This window comes from Hyla sarda, chromosome 3, assembly GCF_029499605.1.
Source record: "Hyla sarda isolate aHylSar1 chromosome 3, aHylSar1.hap1, whole genome shotgun sequence".
In the NCBI taxonomy this organism is placed as follows: domain Eukaryota; kingdom Metazoa; phylum Chordata; class Amphibia; order Anura; family Hylidae; genus Hyla; species Hyla sarda.
In genome coordinates, this window is record NC_079191.1 from 239,763,649 (window position 1) to 239,783,313 (window position 19,665).

Sequence of the window (19,665 nt, forward strand, 5' to 3'; positions counted from 1 at the left end):
GTGCGCTAAGTACCACATCAGCATGACGTACATTTATGTCCATTGTCGTTAAGGGTTAATTAGCAGACACTTTCATATTCCCCTTGCTTTTAAAATTATCATGAGAAATATGTTTAAAATGTTATATAAAAAATGGCCACTAGGTGGCTCTATTCTGTTCCCTGACACAATTAATTCCTCCCGGCCTGGCAGGAATCCAAACTCAGGAAGTGTTTCTCTGCATGGAGCTTGATTGACAGCTGAACAGACTGAAGGCTGCAGAAGAGCCTCACTGATAGCAACACTGACTGATTGGAGTAGTTAGGGAACATCGTTAAATAGTTCATAAGGTTGAAAAAAGACCAGAGTCCATCAAGTTCAACCTACAATCCCTACTGAGTTCATCCAGAGGAAGTCAAAACCCCTCATACTAGAGGTAAATATTCCTTCCTGACTCCAAATATGGCAGTCAGAATAAATCCCTGGATCAATGTTCTGTCCCTATAAATCTTGTATACATAACCAGCGATGTTATTTTTCTCCAAAAATGCATCCAGGCCCCTTTTGAACTCTTATACAGAGTTCCCCATGACCACCTCCTCCGGGAGAGAATTCTACAGTCTCACTGCTCTCACAGGAAAGAACCCCCGTCTGTGCTGGTGTAGAGACCTTCTTTCCTCTAGACGTAGAGAATGCCCCCTTGTTATAGATACAGTCCTGGGTATAAATAGATCATGGGAGAAATCTCTGTACTGCCCCCCGATATATTTATACATTAGGTCTCCCCTAAGCCTTCTTTTTTCTAAACTAAATACCACAATTCTGATAATCTTTCTGGGTACTGTAGTCCTCCCATTCCCCGTATTACCCCGGTTGCCCGTCTTTGAACCCTCTCCAGCTCCACTATATCTTTCTTGTACACTGGTGCCCAGTACTGTACACAGTATTCTATGTGTGGTCTGACTGGTGATTTGTACAGTGGTAGAATTATTTCCTTGTCGTGGGCATCTATTCCCCTATTGATGCCCACATGATTTTATTTGCCTTGGCAGCAGCTGCCCGACACTGGTCACTACAGCTAAATTTACTATTAACTAAGACTCCTAAGTCCTTTTTCATGTCAGTCATCCCAAGTATGCTCCCATTTAATACATAATCCCAGCCCGGATTTTTCTTCCCCATGTGCATTACCTTACATTTATCAGTGTTGAACCACCCATCTGCCACTTCCCAGCCCAAACCTCCAACCTATCCAGATCCATTTGTAACAGTGCACTGCCCTCTACTGTGTTTACCACTTTACAGAGTTTAGTATCATCTGCAAAGATTGCTACTTTACTATTCAACCCCTCAACAAGGTAATTATTGAATATATTAAACAGAATAGGACCCAAGACGGACCCCTGTGGTACCCCACTAGTAACAGTCACCTAATCAGAATAAGTACCATTAATAACCACCCTCTGTTTCCTATCACTGAGCCAGTTACGTACCCACTTACACACATCCTCCCCCAGCCCAATTCTTTCATTTTATGCAACAATCTTTTATGTGGCACTGTATCAAATGCTTTGGAAAAATCCAGATATATGACATCCAGCGATTCCTCCTGGTCCAGTCTGGAGCTCCCCTCCTCATAAAAGCTGACCAGGTTAGTTTGACAGGACCGATCCCTCATAAAGCCATGCTGATATGGAGTCATACATTTATTTTTATCAAGATACTCCAAAATAGCATCTCTTAGAAAACCCTGAAAAAAATTACATACAATGGAGGTTAAACTAACAGGTCTATAATTCTCGGGGTCACCTTTTGACCCCTTTTTAAATATTGGCACCACATTCACCACGCACCAGTCCTGAGGAACAGTCCCTGTTATAGCCTGAGTTAGTTTACAACAGTTTATTTGGTTACAGGTACTTTTTAAATGCTATAGATTCCTAAAGAAAAAAAAAACTATAAAAATAATATATTTTTCTATAAAAAAAAATTGCACTAGGTTTTTACTCTGCAATGTTCATAATTTTTTCCCTTGATACGTAGTTTGCAACTTTCTCCTAGTTTCATATTTTGCTCGTGTGGATAAAATAATATACAGTACCATGCCGAATGTAAGGACTTTGTGTGCAGGATACTGATGCCTTCATTTGCTCTCATGCACCAGAAGAGCCAGGAGAGTTTTATTTCTGTACTGCTGTACTGCATTTTTCTTTCTACAGGCCATCTCTTCTCCCTTGTGCTAACACACATTGATACGGAGGAGAGCATGAATTCCCCCTCCCTCTCTAAGGGTCCTCTTTTCTCTCTGTACACTTATGCTGTGATCCCCCCTCTCATCCCCCTGCATAAAACTTTGTGTGTGCTTCACTTTCTGTCTATAGTCGTAAAAACCTGGATGTATCCCCCCTTTCCATACAAGCACAACGTCTACCCCTCCTTGTTGCTATTTTTTTTTTTTTACTTAAGAGAATGGAGGGGGAGAGCAGAGTGAGCTGGAATTGCCAGAAGCAGTGTGATATATGCCAAAAGCAGCAGGGCAGTCAGCTATGTGAAGAAGCTGCTCATACTTTACAACAGCAAAATAGTAGGATATTTTACTTAGGTCTATTTAGAAGGTTGCCTCATTTTGCACTTAAGAAGCAGATGAATGAGGAACAAAAATTCTACACTTTGCTAAAATTTTTGCATAAAAGCTCAATACTTTTGCATTATTACAACACAATGACAGATAGATTCAAATCACCCTATCATATATTCAATTGTAAATTTACAGAGGTTCTCTAGTCAACATTGAAAAAGGCAAGCTTAAGTAAAGCTTAAGGCTATGTTCACTCGACAGAATGTCCGCATGGAGAAACTCCGTATGGACTTTCCGGACACTGCGATAGACGGCTATGCATTCCATGCAGATTGTACATCAAATTAAAGCCCAATGGACTTCAATGGGATTCCATACTCCCATTCACACTTCAGAAATTCTGCTTGCGGATTCTGCATGAAATCCGCACAAGCCATAAACAACCCAAATGAATGCAGACGCAGAATTGGAGAGGATGTGTGGAAATATATAGCCTAAGGTTAGGTTCACACGTCGGAATTTCCGTGCGTAATTCCACTTCGAATGTCCACATGGAAATTCTGCTGCAGCAGAACTGCAGCACAGCAGAATTTCCATGCCAGATGTTTTTGGCACGAAAACTCCTTTTTCTGTGTCTGCACAAAGAATGAATATGTTCATTTATTGTGCAGAGTCCCAACGGAATGCATAGCCGTCTATAAGGCCGCACATTCCTGTGCGGTCCTAATGCCGGCATATGTTCACCACAATACAGAACTGCAGCACAGCAGAATTTCCATGCCAGATGTTTTTGGCATGAAAACTCCCTTTTCTGTATCTGCACAAAGAATGAATATGTTCATTTATTGTGCAGAGTCCGCACGGAATGCATAGCAGTCTATGAGACCGAGCATTCCTGTGCGGTCCTAACGCCGGCATATGTTCACACTACAGAATGTTCGCACAGAAAATCTCTGAACGAACATTCCGCAAACTGTGGGGCGCCGGCATAGGACCGCACAGGAATGTGCTGTCTCAAAGATGCCTATGCATTCTGTGCAGACCATGTTCATTCATAGTGCGGACATGGAAAATGGAATTTCCATGCCAGAAACATCTAGCACGGAATTTCGTCTGTGTGCAAAGAGCAGCAGAATCCCATTGAATTCAACGGGACTCTGCTGCAGCAGAATTTCCGTGGAGGCATTCTGAGCAGAGTTGCGCATGGAAATTCTGACGTGTGAACCTAGCCTTAGTGCTATTTTTCCCCCAAAATAGCAGCTTTCTTGGAATAAAGAAGCCCACCTCTGGAATGCATGGGTTCATGTAAAGCCTACAAGTGCATTGCTGGTGCATGAGCTTTTTTTATGGTAGAGCCCTGAGTCAAAACTGCACAAGGTGATGCTAAAAGGTAAACTATACAATGTAACATAGGGTAGTTAAAAGATGTTGTTTGACCTGGAATGTTTTTTCACATTTGGCTGCAGGGAACATAACAAAAAGGTATACTTACCCAGCCTACTCCCCCTCTGCTGCTTGTTTCCTAATTGCCCTATCTCAGTAACCATCTTCTTCACTAGAAGATTAATTGGCATGCCATGCAGACAGGAATTGCCAGAACAGCATAGAGAATCTCTCCTGACTACAGCAGCGTAAGTAGTTAAAAAAGAAGACAGCAGTGGAGACCGGGCGGGCAGGAAACCAGCAATGACGGGGTAATGAACTGGGTAACGTGTCGCCTGGGACATATGTTACAAAAACATTCCAGGCTGGACAATGCCTTTTAAATTTTGGTAATAAAAATATGAATTAAAAATATAATTTATTAGTGTCACAAGAAATACTGAAATTATTTTTTATGGAGGGAAAGGGATAACATGCATACCTTTGGAATGACCATTATCACAATACAAATGACAGTACTGAGTAAAAGGAATGGAGCCAGTGTATTTCTTCTGCCGAGTTTGTCCATACCAAGACAGCAGACGATATATGATGGAATCTCCACAGCGCCTAAAAAAGAATTTTACTTATTAGTTACATTTCTCAGTTGAATGTCTAAATTATGATTAATGGTTGACAAATAAAAGTGCACCTGTCACTTACTAAACAGTTGGTAAACTGCCCACTCACTGCATTGCTTCACAAGTATAACCCAGTATAGCCCAAACTAAAGAGGGCTGCCATGAGCCCCATGTGTCAATCAAAAGGAGAAGTGGCGTGACACATGGTCCTGTCTCTCAACTGTACTGGAAACCTTACAAAACCATTTATTTTAGGAATACAATGCACTTTAGAGTTAGATCAAAGGTATGTCTGGGTTATACTTGTGAAGCCCTATTGCAGTGTATGGGCAGCTTACCAACTGTTTAGTATTTGACAAATCTACTTGAAGCTGCACATAGGCATCACATGTTATTCATATAAAAATGGTTATCACTCATTGGGGGTCATTTACTATACTGATCCCTGATATACTGAAATTGTGTTGCATGTTTTTGGCGCAAGGATATGCAACCAAAAAATCCATGAAAACCCACCAACCCTTTTACTCCGAAAGCCCAAAAAGGGCATGGCCACAGGGGAGGGGCGGGGTCACATATTTACTAATGTTCCCACATAAAATGTGGTGGATTTGAGCTCTGGAAAACCTGACAGCTCAGAGCAGTTGTGAAAAAAAGCAAAACTTAGGGAGAAGTGCAAAACAAAAAGGATATTAGTAAATTCACCTGAAAAATACCTGTTGGAAAAAAAAACACACAAAGAAAACTACACCCCACTCTTAGTAAATCAGGGCCATTGTGTTAAATAAAGATTAGAAGGTAACATTTTACTACAGTTCTTGGATCTTTATTAACCCTAAGGCTGGGTTCACACAGTATTTTTGGTACCCTTTTCTGTGTCAATTCTATTCCTTTTTTTTTTTTTTTTTTTTTGGCTAGAAAGGATATGCAAAGCAGCTCAATCACACCAAATTTCAAGGTTGCTTTTCCTTAACATCAGTGATTTACTCCAACCCCAGAGTTTTAGAAACTGACTGGGAATTTATGCCGAGCTAGACATCTCTCCAGAATGAGAGAGAACTAATCTGCAAATTCGGGGTGTTTAAGGGTGATTGCCCCTTGTCAGTACAGAGCAGGGTGTCCTGGTTAGGTTGGTGAGAGACCTTTTGACATGCAAAAGAAATCTTACCCCTTTGACCCACGTTATTTAAAAAAAAAATAAATAAAAAAAAAAAAAAGCCAGACGACCCTGCTCTGTACTGACAAGGGGCAGTCAATCAGAAACAAATGTCTGCAAATTGGTTTCCTCTTCGTTTGAAGAGATATCTGACTGGCAAAAATTCACAGTCAGTTTCTAAAACTCTGGAGTTGGAGTAAAACACTGACCTTAAGGGTATGTTCACACTACGGAGTCTGAACGGAATCTCCGCTCGCAGAATTCCGCCTGGCAGCCGACGGCGGTGGTAGGACCGCGCGGCACTGCACCGTCACCATTGACGGCTATGCAGTACTCGCGGACTTCCGCGTAAAGAATGTACATGTTCTTTCTTTGCGCAGAACAATCTCAGCGGCGGAATTGTCCGCCGCTGAAATTCCGCAGTGTGAACGGGTCTCCCGGAGACCCATTCACACTAATGTTAAGTTCACACCGCGGAATTCCACTCGCGGAATTCCGTGGGAATTCCGTAGTGTGAACATACCCTTAGGAAGAGCTACCAAAAAAGAGGTATGATTGTGTTGCTTTGCATATCCTTTCTTTCCTGAATTCCATTTTTTCTTAAATCAACTGGTGCCAGAAAGTTAAACAGATTTGTAAATTACTTCTATTAAAAAATCTTAATCCTTCCAGTATTTATTTTTTGCTGAATACTACAGAGGAAATTCTTTTATTTTTGGAACACAGAGCTCTCTGCTGACATCATGAGCACAGTGCTCTCTGCTGACATCTCTGTCCATTTTAGGAACTGTCCAGAGCAAGAGAAAATCCCCATAGCAAACATATGCTGCCCTGGACAGTTCCTAAAATGGACAGAGATGTCAGCAGAGAGCACTGTGTTCCAAAAAGAAAATAATTTCCTCTGTAGTATTCAGCAGCTAATAAGTACTGGAAGGATTAAGATTTTTTAATAGAAGTAATTTACAAATCTGTTTAACTTTCTGGCACCAGTTGTTTTAAAAGAAAGAAAAAGTTTCCACCAGAGTACCCCTTTAAATCTCCACATACCATTGTGGTGTTCTCCTCAAGGATAAATCTTACACCTTTGGTTTTGGCTAAAAAGACTAACATGTTGACCAAACTAATATGTGTGGACCCAGCCTAGAACTCTCTTTTTGTAATAAAAAAAATTTAAATTGTACCTGTCGTTAGCAAAAAATTTTGATATAATGTGGATAATACCATTACATGTATATTTGTAATATACAGTACATTGGTTAAAAATGTGTATGTTTTGGGGTGAAAAAATGCTGTCCCTGCAGGTATGGCCGGTGTGTCTCTATGAGGAGACAAAATACAGGAAGTGAGGGCGGGACAAGCAAAGCTCTGCACAGGCTCCTGGTTTGTCAATCATCCTGCTGTGTGAGTTGGCGTATGTCACAGAGCCTTACTGCACAGAGCCCTGCTTGTCCTCAGTGCACAGAGCCCTGCTTGTCCTCAGTGCACAGAGCCCTGCTTGTCCTCAGTGCACAGAGCCCTGCTTGTCCTCAGTGCACAGAGCCCTGCTTGTCCTCAGTGCACAGAGCCCTGCTTGTCCTCAGTGTACAGATCCCTGCTTGTCCTTAGTGCTCAGAGCCCTGCTTGTCCTCAGTGTACAGAGCCCTGCTTGTCCTCAGTGGTCAGAGCCTTGCTTGTCCTCAGTGGTTAGAACCCTGCTTGTCCTCAATGTACAGATCCCTACTTGTCCTCAGTTCTTAGAACCCTGCTTGTCCTCAGTGTACAGAGCCCTGCTTGTCCTCAGTATACAGAGCCCTGCTTGTCCTCAGTATACAGAGCCCTGCTTGTCCTCAGTATACAGAGCCCTGCTTGTCCTCAGTATACAGAGCCCTGCTTGTCCTCAGTGCACAGAGCCCTGCTTTCCACCCACACATCCTGTATTTGGTCTCTTAACAGAGACACCCAGGCAATATCTGCAGGGACAAAAATATACTCATTTTAAAATCAATGTTTAATACAAATATACATATAATGTTATTACCTACAATATATAAATAGCTTTTGCTAATGACAGGTACACTTTAAGGATGTACAGTGCTACAGGTCTATAAGATTGCTTAATATGGCACTGAACGTGCATATGGAAATGTGAGATGATAAAAAGCTAGTATGTAATGTTACAGCTATGGGAAACTCCTTGAATAGAGTGTGTAATGTACAATTTAAATACATTACTACTATGGAAATACCATTATCCTGTTATTTGTGCTTCATACAGTTTATCTAGCTGTGTATTATTTGGTTATGTATGTTAAATTTCTAAATTATGCTTTGCCTCTATCATAAGCTGACAATGGTTATACCTGAAAGAAAAAGGTTTAAATATTCATTTCCTCCCAAGTTGACAGAGTTTAATGCAAATACATAGTATCCAAAGCTTCCAGTAAACCAGATGAGCCACACTGAGATGGTTCTTCTTGCGAGAGTGCAATTGTGAAATAGGTCTAAAACACTGTGGTTTTTGGCAGGTTGGGCATCCCTTCTTTCAGGATCAATGCCCTCCTCCACAGGGCATAGTTCTGACAGCTTGCATGGAGTGCTCACTTTGTTCCACTTTTCCATTGTTGCGATTACACGTTCTACTTCTTTGTATCTTCCCTGGGAATGCAGCCAGAATGGAGTCTCAGGAAGCATCCAGCAGCAAAGGATAAATGGTAGGGTGATGAGCGACAGAATTATTTGATATATCCACCAGGTACGCATCATGTATCCAACAAAAGCCACAACCATAACTCCAACAGCAAAAAAAGCATGAATATGCATTGAGGCCCATGTGCGAGCCTTACTTCCTATATATTCTGTTACATAAACAAATGCCACAACTAGATATCCACTGGATGCCTGAAAAAGATAAAGAACATGATAATAATTGGTAAAATAAAAAGACAACCAATTCTTATAAATAAAAAATATTAAACATAACTAAAATATTAGATTAGAAACTCATGAGTGTATTACAACTTTATACAACTTCCAAGTTGATATAAGTAGTCTGACTTTTATAGGGTCATACTGTACTTCCATATATCTTCAATTTCATACGTATAGATGACAGCATATAAAGCACCATCCAGTGGCACATAGATTGCCTATGGCAACTCAGTGCTGGGGCTGCAGGGAGTCTGCCCTATACAGGCTTCTTGGGCACACCTCTCATATGCATAAAGTTCGCAATTCTGCTTATTCTGACTTTTTAACTGCTGTAAATAGTTTGAAAAACTGATGGTAGCTAACAATGTGTGTAGCTAAGGCTAGGTTCAGACTGCGGAATCTTTAGATGGAAAATTTCTGCCTAGAGATTCAGAGTGCGGCCAGCCCCAACTGAATCAGTCGGTGCTAGGACCACATGGACACTGCAATGTGTTCCGCAAAAGGTATCCGCCTGAAGAACGAGCAACGCCATTCTTCAGGCAGATATTTTAAAGCTGATTTTTCGTTCACAAATTCCAAAAATTCCGAAGTATGAATTAGTGAACGGAAACCCATTCACTACACTGTACATTTTAGTAAGCAGAATTTCTGCCTGCAATTTCAAAGCGGAATTGCAGGCAGAAATTCTGTAGTCTGAACCTAGCCTAACAATGAGTGTCATTTTGGCCTCCATTTAGGTGATATAAGTTTGAATTTGCTAGTAAAATAGCCCAATCTGCTGTGCTATTCTGTAAATCAGTATATAGTACACACAAAAATGAAGCTTTGTATATGTTTGTTTATTTTTTTTAAACATGTATGCCTATGTTTTATTTATGAGAACGCAACTGAGTAGCATCCATCATATATACAAATGTGCAAACCCCTCAAAATCTATTTCTCAATATTTTACTTAAATTGCATAACATCACCACTTACATACATGGACAAAATTGTTGGTACCCCTCCATTAAAGACAGAGAAACCAAATATGCTCCCTGATATAACTTGAAACTGCCAAAAGAAATAATGAATCACATTTTACTAAACATTAACTGATAAAAATCAGACATTGCATGTGAATTGTGGTTCAACAGAATCATAAAAAAAAATAAAAAAATAAATAAACACAATGTAACTGGCCTAGACAAAAATAGTATCTTAAAGGAGTACTCCGATGCACACTTTTTTCATGTTATCCCGTCCGGGCTGCAAAATAAAAGAAAACGCACTTTATCTTACCTGCCAACGAGCCCCCGGAGCTCCGGTACAGGTGTTCGGTCCCCGGGCTGTATTCTTCTTACTTCCTGTTAGCCCGACACGTCACACGGAGCTTCAACCTATCACCGGCTGCAGCGATGTCCCGCCTCGGCCAGTGATAGGCTGAAGCTCCGTGTGACGTGCCGGGCTAACCGGAAGTAAGAAGAATACAGCCCGGGGACCGAACACCTGTACCGGAGCTCCGGGGGCTCGTTGGCAGGTAAGATAAAGTGTGTTTTCTTTTATTTTGCAGCCCGGACGGGATAACATGAAAAAAGTGTGCACCGGAGTACTCCTTTAATGGATTAAGCCACTTTAGAGTAGTCCAATGTTTTGCTCTTAGCCATTCTTCAGTGTTTTTAGCTGTGTGTTTTGGGTCATTATCCTGTTGGAGGACCCATGACCTGTGATTGAGACCAAGCTTCCTTACACTGGGAAGCACATTTCGCTCCAGAATGTCTTGATAATCTTAAGGTTTCATTGTACCCTGTACAGATTTAAGACACCCTGTGCCACATGCAGCAAAGTGGCCTCAGCCCTACTGTGAAGTATGGTGGATGTTCGGTTATTTTTTGGGGTTGCTGATAGATACAAAATATTTAGTTCTGGTACCAGTATTTTGGTCCAGGCCAGTTTCATTATTTTGTTTTTCAAAAAGAATTCTGTTGAACCACAGTTGAAAAGCAATGCCTGATTTTTATTAGTCAGTTTTCAGTAAATTTTATATCCATTATTACTTTTGCCAATTTCAAGATATTGTAGGCAGCCAGCAGATAAAGTGGTGGAAGGTAGATATGTGCCAAGTAGGTTGCTGTATCAATTAGTAAACTTCCAGGGTTGTCAAGGAGGCCGATCCGGCAGTACGCTTCAGCATTTCCATACAGCTAATTTGCAGCAAAGAAACTGCAATATATGTGCCACCGAAGTCCCGGGGTTCGGTGGGGAAAAAGAGCATTTTTAGTCAGTAACAGTTGGTTACTGACCTGTGCATAGTTAGGATAGCTACCATGCAGCTTTTATTGGGCTCTTTTTCTGGAACGGCTGTAGTGTGGGTGGAAGGCCGTTCCCACAGTCCGTACATGCTTTACTGGACCTCTTAGGCCCTTAAAGGCCACTGCTCCTAGACCTCAGGTGAGTAGAGTGTGAACCTGAGGAGCTGTTTGCCATGTCCTCCACATTATGCTACAGGCTGGAGAAAGCACAAAGCTGCCCTGGGAAATGGGACAGAGATAGACTGGCATCTCTGCACCAGGACTGGAGTAACTACTTTATGCTGGAGTCACGTTTTGTTTTGTGCTGAGTTTAAAGGCTGACATTAAGCCTTCTGATGAACTGTTATGTTTTTGCTTGTTGTTTTTTTTTAAATCCTTTTATTTTGCCCCAACATTCTGCTTGTTTGCCTACCATTTGTGCAGCTAATGCCCACATATGGTGGAGGATGTGGGCAGTTGGTTGCTAAGGGTTATGGCTGCATACATGTTTGTTTTTTGGTCTGTTTAACCTTCATATGTCCTGGGTAAAGGCTGCTACATCCTTGCCAAGCCAGTCCCCTGCCATGGAGGAACTGATGCAGGCCAATGCAGCGCAGCAAGAAATAAAGGGCCTCATTTATTAATAGTGTTGGGTTTTTACTAGTGGGAAAGTTGTTTCAGACTTGCAGGATTCCTCTCTATTTACTATTGGGAAAAGTCGGGAACATTTTCTGACCAGCTTTTTCTAGGTGGATATTTCCAGCCATATATCCACAAGATTTTCTGTGAATTCAATAGTAAATCGGTCGGGTTGTGAAACCACGCCCCTTTAGGTCCAGCCACGCCCCCTTTGTGACAGACCACGCCCCTTTTCGGCTTTTCACAGTGCAATGTTGGGTTTGTCAGATTTTCCAGGTGCACACTGGCGCAGATTGGCGCAGACATGTCTCAGACACTCTGCGCCAAAATAACCAGACAAAAACTGTTCGGTTTCAGATTAGTAAATGAGGCCCAAACAGTTTTCTGTCAGAACAGATTGCTGCCTTCAAGGACAATGTTTCTACCCAGAAGATGACCCCAGATAGACTGGTGTCTCTGCACCAGGACTAATTACCACTACATGGTTATGTAAGGACTTTATGCTGGAGCCACATTTTGTATTGCTGAGTTTAAAGGCTGATGTCAAGCCTTCTGCTGAACTGTTATGTTCCTGCTTGTTTTTTTATTTTTATTTTTTTAGGGAGCATTGTGGGTTTTCGTGTCTTTAAAGAGGTACTCCACTGGAAAACTTATTATTATTATTATTATTTTTTTTTTTAATCAACTGGTGCCAGAAAGTTCAGAACATTCGTAATTTACTTCTATTTAAAAATCTTGATCCTTCCAATACTTATCAGCTGCTGTATGTTCCAAAGGAACTGTCCAGAGTAGAAAACCCCCATAGCAAACCTATCCTGCCCCGGACAGTTCCCAAAATGGACAGAGGTGTCAGCAGAGAGCACTGTGGTCAGACAGAAAGGAAATTCAAAAAGAAAAGAGCTTTCTGTGGAACATACAGCAGCTGATAAGTACTAGCAGGATTGAGATTTTTTTAATAGAAGTAATTTACAAATCTAATTAACTTTCTGGCACCAGTTGACTTAACATTTTTTTTTTTCCAGGGGAGTAGCCCTTTAAGCAATGCACTGTTTGCTAACATACAAACATAGTAAACAGTAAACATACTCACCTATTCCTTGTCCATGTCTGTGGCCCAGACCAGTGTTTTCCTCTGTAGGCTGAAAAAAGCTTCCTAGTGACTATTTAAAAACTTCTAGAAACTTCAGATAAAAACCCTGATCTTGGCCTTACCACAGACAGGAACAGGGGACAGCTGAGTATTTTAACAGCAAACTCCACTAAGAAGCTAAGCAATAAGGCATATACCATGTGCCTTGAGGTCAGCAAGACATTTTGTATAATGTAGAAAAAATCTTATTCAATCGGAATTAGTTAACTTGTCACTATAGATATGTTATCTAAATAGGTATACATTTGGTATGCCAATAAAAAAATAAAAATAAAAAAAACTTTCATAGCGCTCACTATATAATTTATATATAATTTCCATACAATTCATGGAAACCTAGACATAAGGAATGCCAGACCAAAGCGTCAGGTGACACAAAACAACTGTAGGTCTGGCTTTCCTCATGTCTTTGTTCCCATGAATTGTATTTGCACTTAATGTAAAACTAGGATAAAAGAATTGATATGGTGAGTGCCATAAAAGTTTTTTTCTTCTCTGAATTGGATTACCTGGTATAGCAAATTGACACTGAGCATCACAATACATAATCTCAAAACTGATTTCATCTGGGAAGATCAACTATGTTCATAAGTGGTGTTGACCGATCTCTTTACTTATAGTACATGTAGGTTTATACTCTGTAGGTATACATTAGAGATATAAGTCATGACAACACAGTAATTGTAAATATTAAAATTGTAAATATTAAAATTATTACTATCAAAACATAAAACATCTAACATATTTTTGACAAATTACCTAGGTTTGCAGACCTTGGTATACTGTAACATATAATAAAATATTAACACACCATAGCTAGGAGAAAACGAACAATGACAAAGCTGTAGTAGTTGAAGGTAAATGCCACAGCAACACCGAATATAAACTGGCAAGAACTTGTGATCCACATTATTGGTCGTCTTCCCACTCTGGAGATAACAAAAAAAATAAATATCAAGTGCTTCATCATTAAAAAAATAAATGCAATGCATCCAATCCTGTTCAGATTGTAGTCCGGCTAACCAATGTTATGCATCAATTTATATCTACTGCAAAAGAAATTGCTGATTGCAACCTTGTGGACTGCAGCTTGTCACTCAATAATATAATACTGACTGTTGTTCAAACAATCTTTGCATAAATCAATAGTAGAAATGAGTGTAAGAAACATTGTAATATACCTTATCAGAGGAAAAAGTTTGAAAATAGCAGCTCAATTATCTGTTGTATTTACAAGACAGACTAGCAGCTGATTAAGAAATCACATTACATGCTGTCCATACAAGCCTATGGAAATGAAAGGGGTAAGGAGGGACAGGGGAGGGAAGATTTAAAAAAAAAATATATATTTTCCTTTGCTTTATTTTCTTCTATTTCTTTACACTTGTTCTTCTCCTCTTATATGTCTCTAGACATGTTCTATTTTTCCCTCGTTATTCTACCTCCTCATTCTCTTTTCTCTTACATATATCCTTCATCGACTTTATTGGCATCTTTCTTCATTTAGTGAGCAATAAATACGATCTCCTACCTCATGTCGTATGGGTTACCTTCCAGTTACGCCAGAAATAAATATTGCCTACCTTACGATGTTTCACATTCATAGATTTACATGCTTGGGAATCCAAATAGATCATACTGTGTTTACATATTGTGAGAGTTGTAAAATCCTATGCCATTGATTGAACATACGGTATTTATACCTGAAGACTACTTAGGAGCTTACTATAATAAATGTAACCCCTTGATTTATAGCTTACACTGCTAAGTATTGCTCTCTGCTCTATTAGCATCAGTTGTATAGCAAATGTGTAAGTAGTAATTGAATGGAGCTGCTTTATCCCAAAACAGTGACAATTTGGACGGGGTGGGGCAATGTGAAACATGAGTTAGATGGGGCAGGATGAGGGGACCAGCATTTTTTTTTTGTCGGGGGCAGGAATGGGAATGTCACATGAGTATCAAATATGTGGTTATAAAAAAAAAGTCCCCAAAAGTGGAAATTTCCATTAATATATCAGTAGTCGGTAGAACTTGCATGACCCAGAATGCCCCCAGTAAATTAATTCTACCAACATTTTTATATTGTCAATTCTAACTGAGAAAAAACTGATGATGTTTGCACTTTTGTACTCCTGCCTTATAAGAGTAACTAGATGTTAGTTCAATTTAGTTTGCAAGTGTAGATGAGACAGCCACATGAAGTTCTGGCAAACACATCAAGGGTTAGTTGTATTTATATATAAACATCTTTTGACCATTAATATGGATTTGCTTGTGACTTGTTGCTTCCTAGTTTCCTGGTGTCAATCCAACTCCTGTGGTTTATTAAGAAGAACCTTATCAAGCACAATATGTTTATCCATTTCATAAATGTTCTTAACCCAAGCTGCTGTTCTGTGTGTGTGTGTGTGTGTGTGTATTCGTCATGGCCATAAATGTTGGCACCCCTGAAATTTTTCTAGAAAATTAGGTATTTCTCACAGAAAAGGATTGCACTAACACATGTTTTGCTATACACATGTTTATTCCCTTTGTGTGTATTGGAATTAAACCAAAAAAGGGAGGAAACAAAGCTAATTGGACATAAGGTTACACCAAACTCCAAAAATGGGCTGGACAAAATTATTGGCACCCTTTCAAAATTGTGAAAAAATAAGATTGTTTTGAGCATGTGATGCTCTTTTAAACTCACCTGGGGCAAGTAACAGGTGTGGGCAATATAAAAATCACACCTGATAGCAGATAAAAAGAAGAGAAGTTCAATTAGTCTTTGCATTGTGTGTCTATGTGTGCCACACTAAGAATGGACAACATAAAGAGGAGAAGAGAACTGTGGACTTGAGAACCAAAATTGTAGAAAAATATCAACAATCTCAAGGTTCCAAGTCCATCTCCAGAGATCTGGATTTGCCTTTGTCCACAGTGCGCAACGTTATCAAGAAGTTTGCAACCCATGGCACTGTAGCTAATCGTGGTGTGGACGGAAGAGATAAATTGATGAAAGGTGTCTGATTTTATAATTGAATTTTAAGGCTTAGTGGTGGAAACCGTCTTATAGACGGAATCCATTACTATGCCAGGGCTTAGCGTTAGCCCCAAAATCAGCTAACACTTACCTCTAATTATTACCCAGGTACCCACCGCCACAGAGGTGCCGGAAAGAGCCAGTACCAACAGGCGCTCCTGGGCCTAGGCGGTAGCAGGCTGGCGTTATTTAGGCTGGGAAGGGCCAGTAACAATGGACCTCGCACAACCTGGTAAAGTCAGGCTGTTGCTGCTTGGTTGGTAGCTGGCTGATACTGAAAATAGGGGGAACCCTATGCGTTTTTTAAAATTATTATTTTAAATAAATTTAAAAAACGTGTGTGGTTCCCCCATTTTTTGATTATGAGCCAGATACCAACCAAGCAGCAACAGCCTGACGTTACCAGGGTGGGTGATGACCATTGATACTGGCCCTCCCCAGCCTAAATAATGCCAGCCTATTACCGCCTAGGCCCAGGAGCGCCATTTTTGATGCCTCGGGCATGTTGGTACAGGCTCTTCCCGGCACCCCTAGTTAGCGCTAACTGATTTTGGGGCTAACGCTAAGCCCTGGCTTAGTAGTGGATTCTGTCTACAAGACGGCTTCCACTACTAAGCCTGAAAATTCAATTACAAAAAACACAACACATTGAAAACTATTTTTATTTAAAAAAAAACACTCCCCACAGCCTTCGTTAACCCTTTTATTGTATTTTGATCATAAAAATCCTCCTCATATCTAAAATTATTATGTTTTAAGATAAAAAATAAAATGCATTCTCCAATGTACTGCACATGCTCCTGTGGAAATATTGCATTTGTTTCCATAAAGAGCTCTGCTGCATTTTTTACCTTTTTCATGCTCAATAATGGTATAGAGTGACGTTATGTCCAATGTTCCCATGAAACAGTCACTTTGCCAATCTATATCTTTTAAAACTTCCAAAATGTGTGTTGTGTCCTTTAGAAATGCTGGTAGTTTTGTAACACATTGTTGAAGTTGTATGTCAACATAATGAGATTAATTTGCCATAAGACAATCGATTCTGGATACGATTGGTGTTCTGGGGGGGGGGGGGCGGTTCTCCCTTGCCTTATTGATTTTGGGGAAGTGGTCAAATCCTGGTATTTTAGGTGATAGCACCATTAGATATTCTCCCTCTTTTTTTACGGAGAATCCCCCTTTTCCACACCTCTAGTTAGTAGGATAATTTTTAAATTTTCCATATGTTTTTGTGTCCCCCAGTAGTCCGAGATATTCTTTATAATAGTCCTCTTGATTCAGAATGACTATACTCCCGCCCTTATCGGCGATTTGTGAGATTAGTTTTTTTTGTTTTTTTTTGGTACTTCTGATTAATTTTGATATTCCTCACTTCCTAACTACCATGGCCTCAAATGTGTGTAGGGATTCAGAGTACTCATTCTGAGGAAAAAATTTTGATTGTTTTTAAGAGTGGTGTGTTTATACACCGTGGGTGGGGTCATTGTTTCAATAATGGGATTTTTAACCCCTTATGGACTCAGCCCATTTTGGCCTTAAAGGGGTAGTCCAGTGGTGAAAAACTTATCCCCTATCCTAAGGATAGGGGATAAGTTTGAGATCGCGGGGGGTCCGACCGCTGGGGCCCCCTGCGATCTCTCTGTACGGGGCCCCGGCTCTCCGCCGAGATAGCGGGTGTCGACCCCCCGCACGAGGCGGCGGCCGACACGCCCCCTCAATACATCTCTATGGCAGAGCCGGAGATTGCCGAAGGCAGCGCTTCGGCTCTGCCATAGAGTTGTATTGAGGGGGCGTGTCGGCCGCCGCCTCGTGCGGAGGTCGACACGCCCCCTTCCAGCGGGCTGTCGGGGCTCCGTACAGGAGATCGCGGGGGGCCCCAGGGGTCGGACCCCCGCGATCTGCAACTTATCCCCTATCCTTAGGATAGGGGATAAGTTGCTCACCATTGAATCACCACTGGACTACTCCTTTAAGGACTCAGACAATTTAATTTTTACGTTTTCGTTTTTTCCTCCTCGCCTTCTAAAAATCATAACTCTTTTATATTTTCATCGCCAGACTAGTATGAGGGCTTGTTTTTTGCATGACCAGTTGTCCTTTGTAATGACATCACTCATTATATCATAAAATGTATGGCGCAACCAAAAAACACTATTTTTGTGGGGAAATTAAAAAGAAAAACGCAATTTTGCTAAATTTTGGAAGGTTTCGTTTTCACGCCATACAATTTACGGTAAAAATGACGTGTGTTCTTTTTTCTGAGGGTCAATACGATTAAAATGATACCCATTGTTACATACTTTTATATTATTGTTGTGCTTAAAAAAAATCACAAACTTTTAAACCAAATTAGTACGTTTATAATCCCTTTATTTTGATGACCTACAACTTTTTTATTTTTCCGTATAAGCGGCGGTATGAGGGCTCATTTTTTGTGCCATGATCTGTACTTTTTTTTGATTCACCATTCGCATATAAAAAACTTTTAATACATTTTTTATAATTTTTCTTTAATAAAATGTATTAAAAAAGTAGCAATTTTAGAAAAAAAAATTTTTACGTTCACGCCGTTCACCGTACGGGATCATTAACATTTAATTTTAATAGTTTGGACATTTACGCACGCGGCGATACCAAATATGTCTATTACATTTCTTTTTTATGCTTTTTGGGCGTAAAATAGGAAAAAACGGAAGTTTTACTTTTTTATTGGGGGAGGGGATTTTTCACTTTTTTTTTTACTTTTAATTTTAAATTTTTTTTTTTTACACTTGAATAGTCCCCATAGGGGACTATTCATAGCAATACCATGATTGCTAATACTGATCTGCGCTGCACTGCGGGCAATCAGATCATTCATTGAAATCGCGTGCTCCCGGCATCTGAGGGGTAATGGCGGACGCCCGAGAGGTCGCGGGCGTCGGCCATTGCCGGCGGGTCCCTGGCTGCGATCAGCAGCCGGGATCAGCCGCGCATGACAAGGGCATCGCTCCGATGCCCGCGGTTATGTACAGGACGTAAATGTACGTCCTGGTGCGTTAAGTACCACCGCACCAGGACGTACATTTACGTCCTGCGTCCTTAAGGAAGAATTTTTTAAGGGTTAGTTTCCGCATATTTTTTTTTTATACCTTTAAAGGTGTCAAATTTATTTAGATTATTACTGGGAGCAAATTTTAACACTTACATGAGGAGGGCTTCCTTGCTGTCCTTTGGGGGTATGTACTTAAATTAAAAAAATGTTGGCCCCCCCTTGGTGATCATTCTTTGTGTCTACCTTTAGGGACCCCCTCTTTTTTGAGCGAGTTTCCCACCCCTTCTCCCTCTTGTGTTGATTTTTTTTACCCGTTTTTGAAAAGAAGCCGATTTAACAGTTTTTATTTTTTTTTATTTTTTTTTGTGAGTATTATTATGATCTGTTCTATTTTCATTCTGACAAGATTTGTTTCTTGTTACTGTAGCATAGGATTTAGGCCCCTCATGTGTTTATCTGTATTCCCTTTCCCCCCTGGAGTTTCCTTGGGATTGTTATGATCTCTTTTGGGGTGATTGTGGTAACTGTTGTGATCTCTGCTCTATTTTCATCTAGACCATTGACACATTAAGGAGTATTACCACTATCTGCAGATTATATCATCATTCAACAATAAAAGTATCTATTTTTTTTAACCCTTTCAGCGCTGGAATATGTTTATTTATTGATTTTACTAGTACTCCGGTACACATCTATGGTAGGCAGGGACTCATAGTATATACCCAGCAGCAGTAAGGGTATACAAAATCACAAAACTAGTGCAGTTTACACCCACAGACAAGGAAGTCCCAAGATCGTATATTTATTTATTTATTAAATTCTCACTGTGAGAGGTATATACCTTTTATGGGAATAAAATGCTCAGGAACAGAAGAAAAACAATGTAATTAAATGAAAATATAAAGGGAGCTATAAATA

At 40.3% G+C, this 19,665-nt stretch overlaps 1 protein-coding gene across 2 annotated transcripts in view; it reads right to left on the bottom strand.

Moving 5' to 3' along the window:
* The window catches only part of SLC22A16 (solute carrier family 22 member 16), a 162,708-nt gene that overhangs the window by 18,671 nt on the left and 124,372 nt on the right, over positions 1-19,665 (bottom strand). For both annotated transcript variants that reach the window (XM_056566324.1, XM_056566323.1), the window contains 3 exons: positions 13,494-13,611; positions 8,056-8,593; positions 4,422-4,549 (listed from right to left, as the gene is read on the bottom strand). In XM_056566324.1, the coding sequence (XP_056422299.1) occupies positions 4,422-4,549; positions 8,056-8,593; positions 13,494-13,611 (784 nt within the window). The remainder of the gene's footprint in view (positions 1-4,421; positions 4,550-8,055; positions 8,594-13,493; positions 13,612-19,665) is intronic.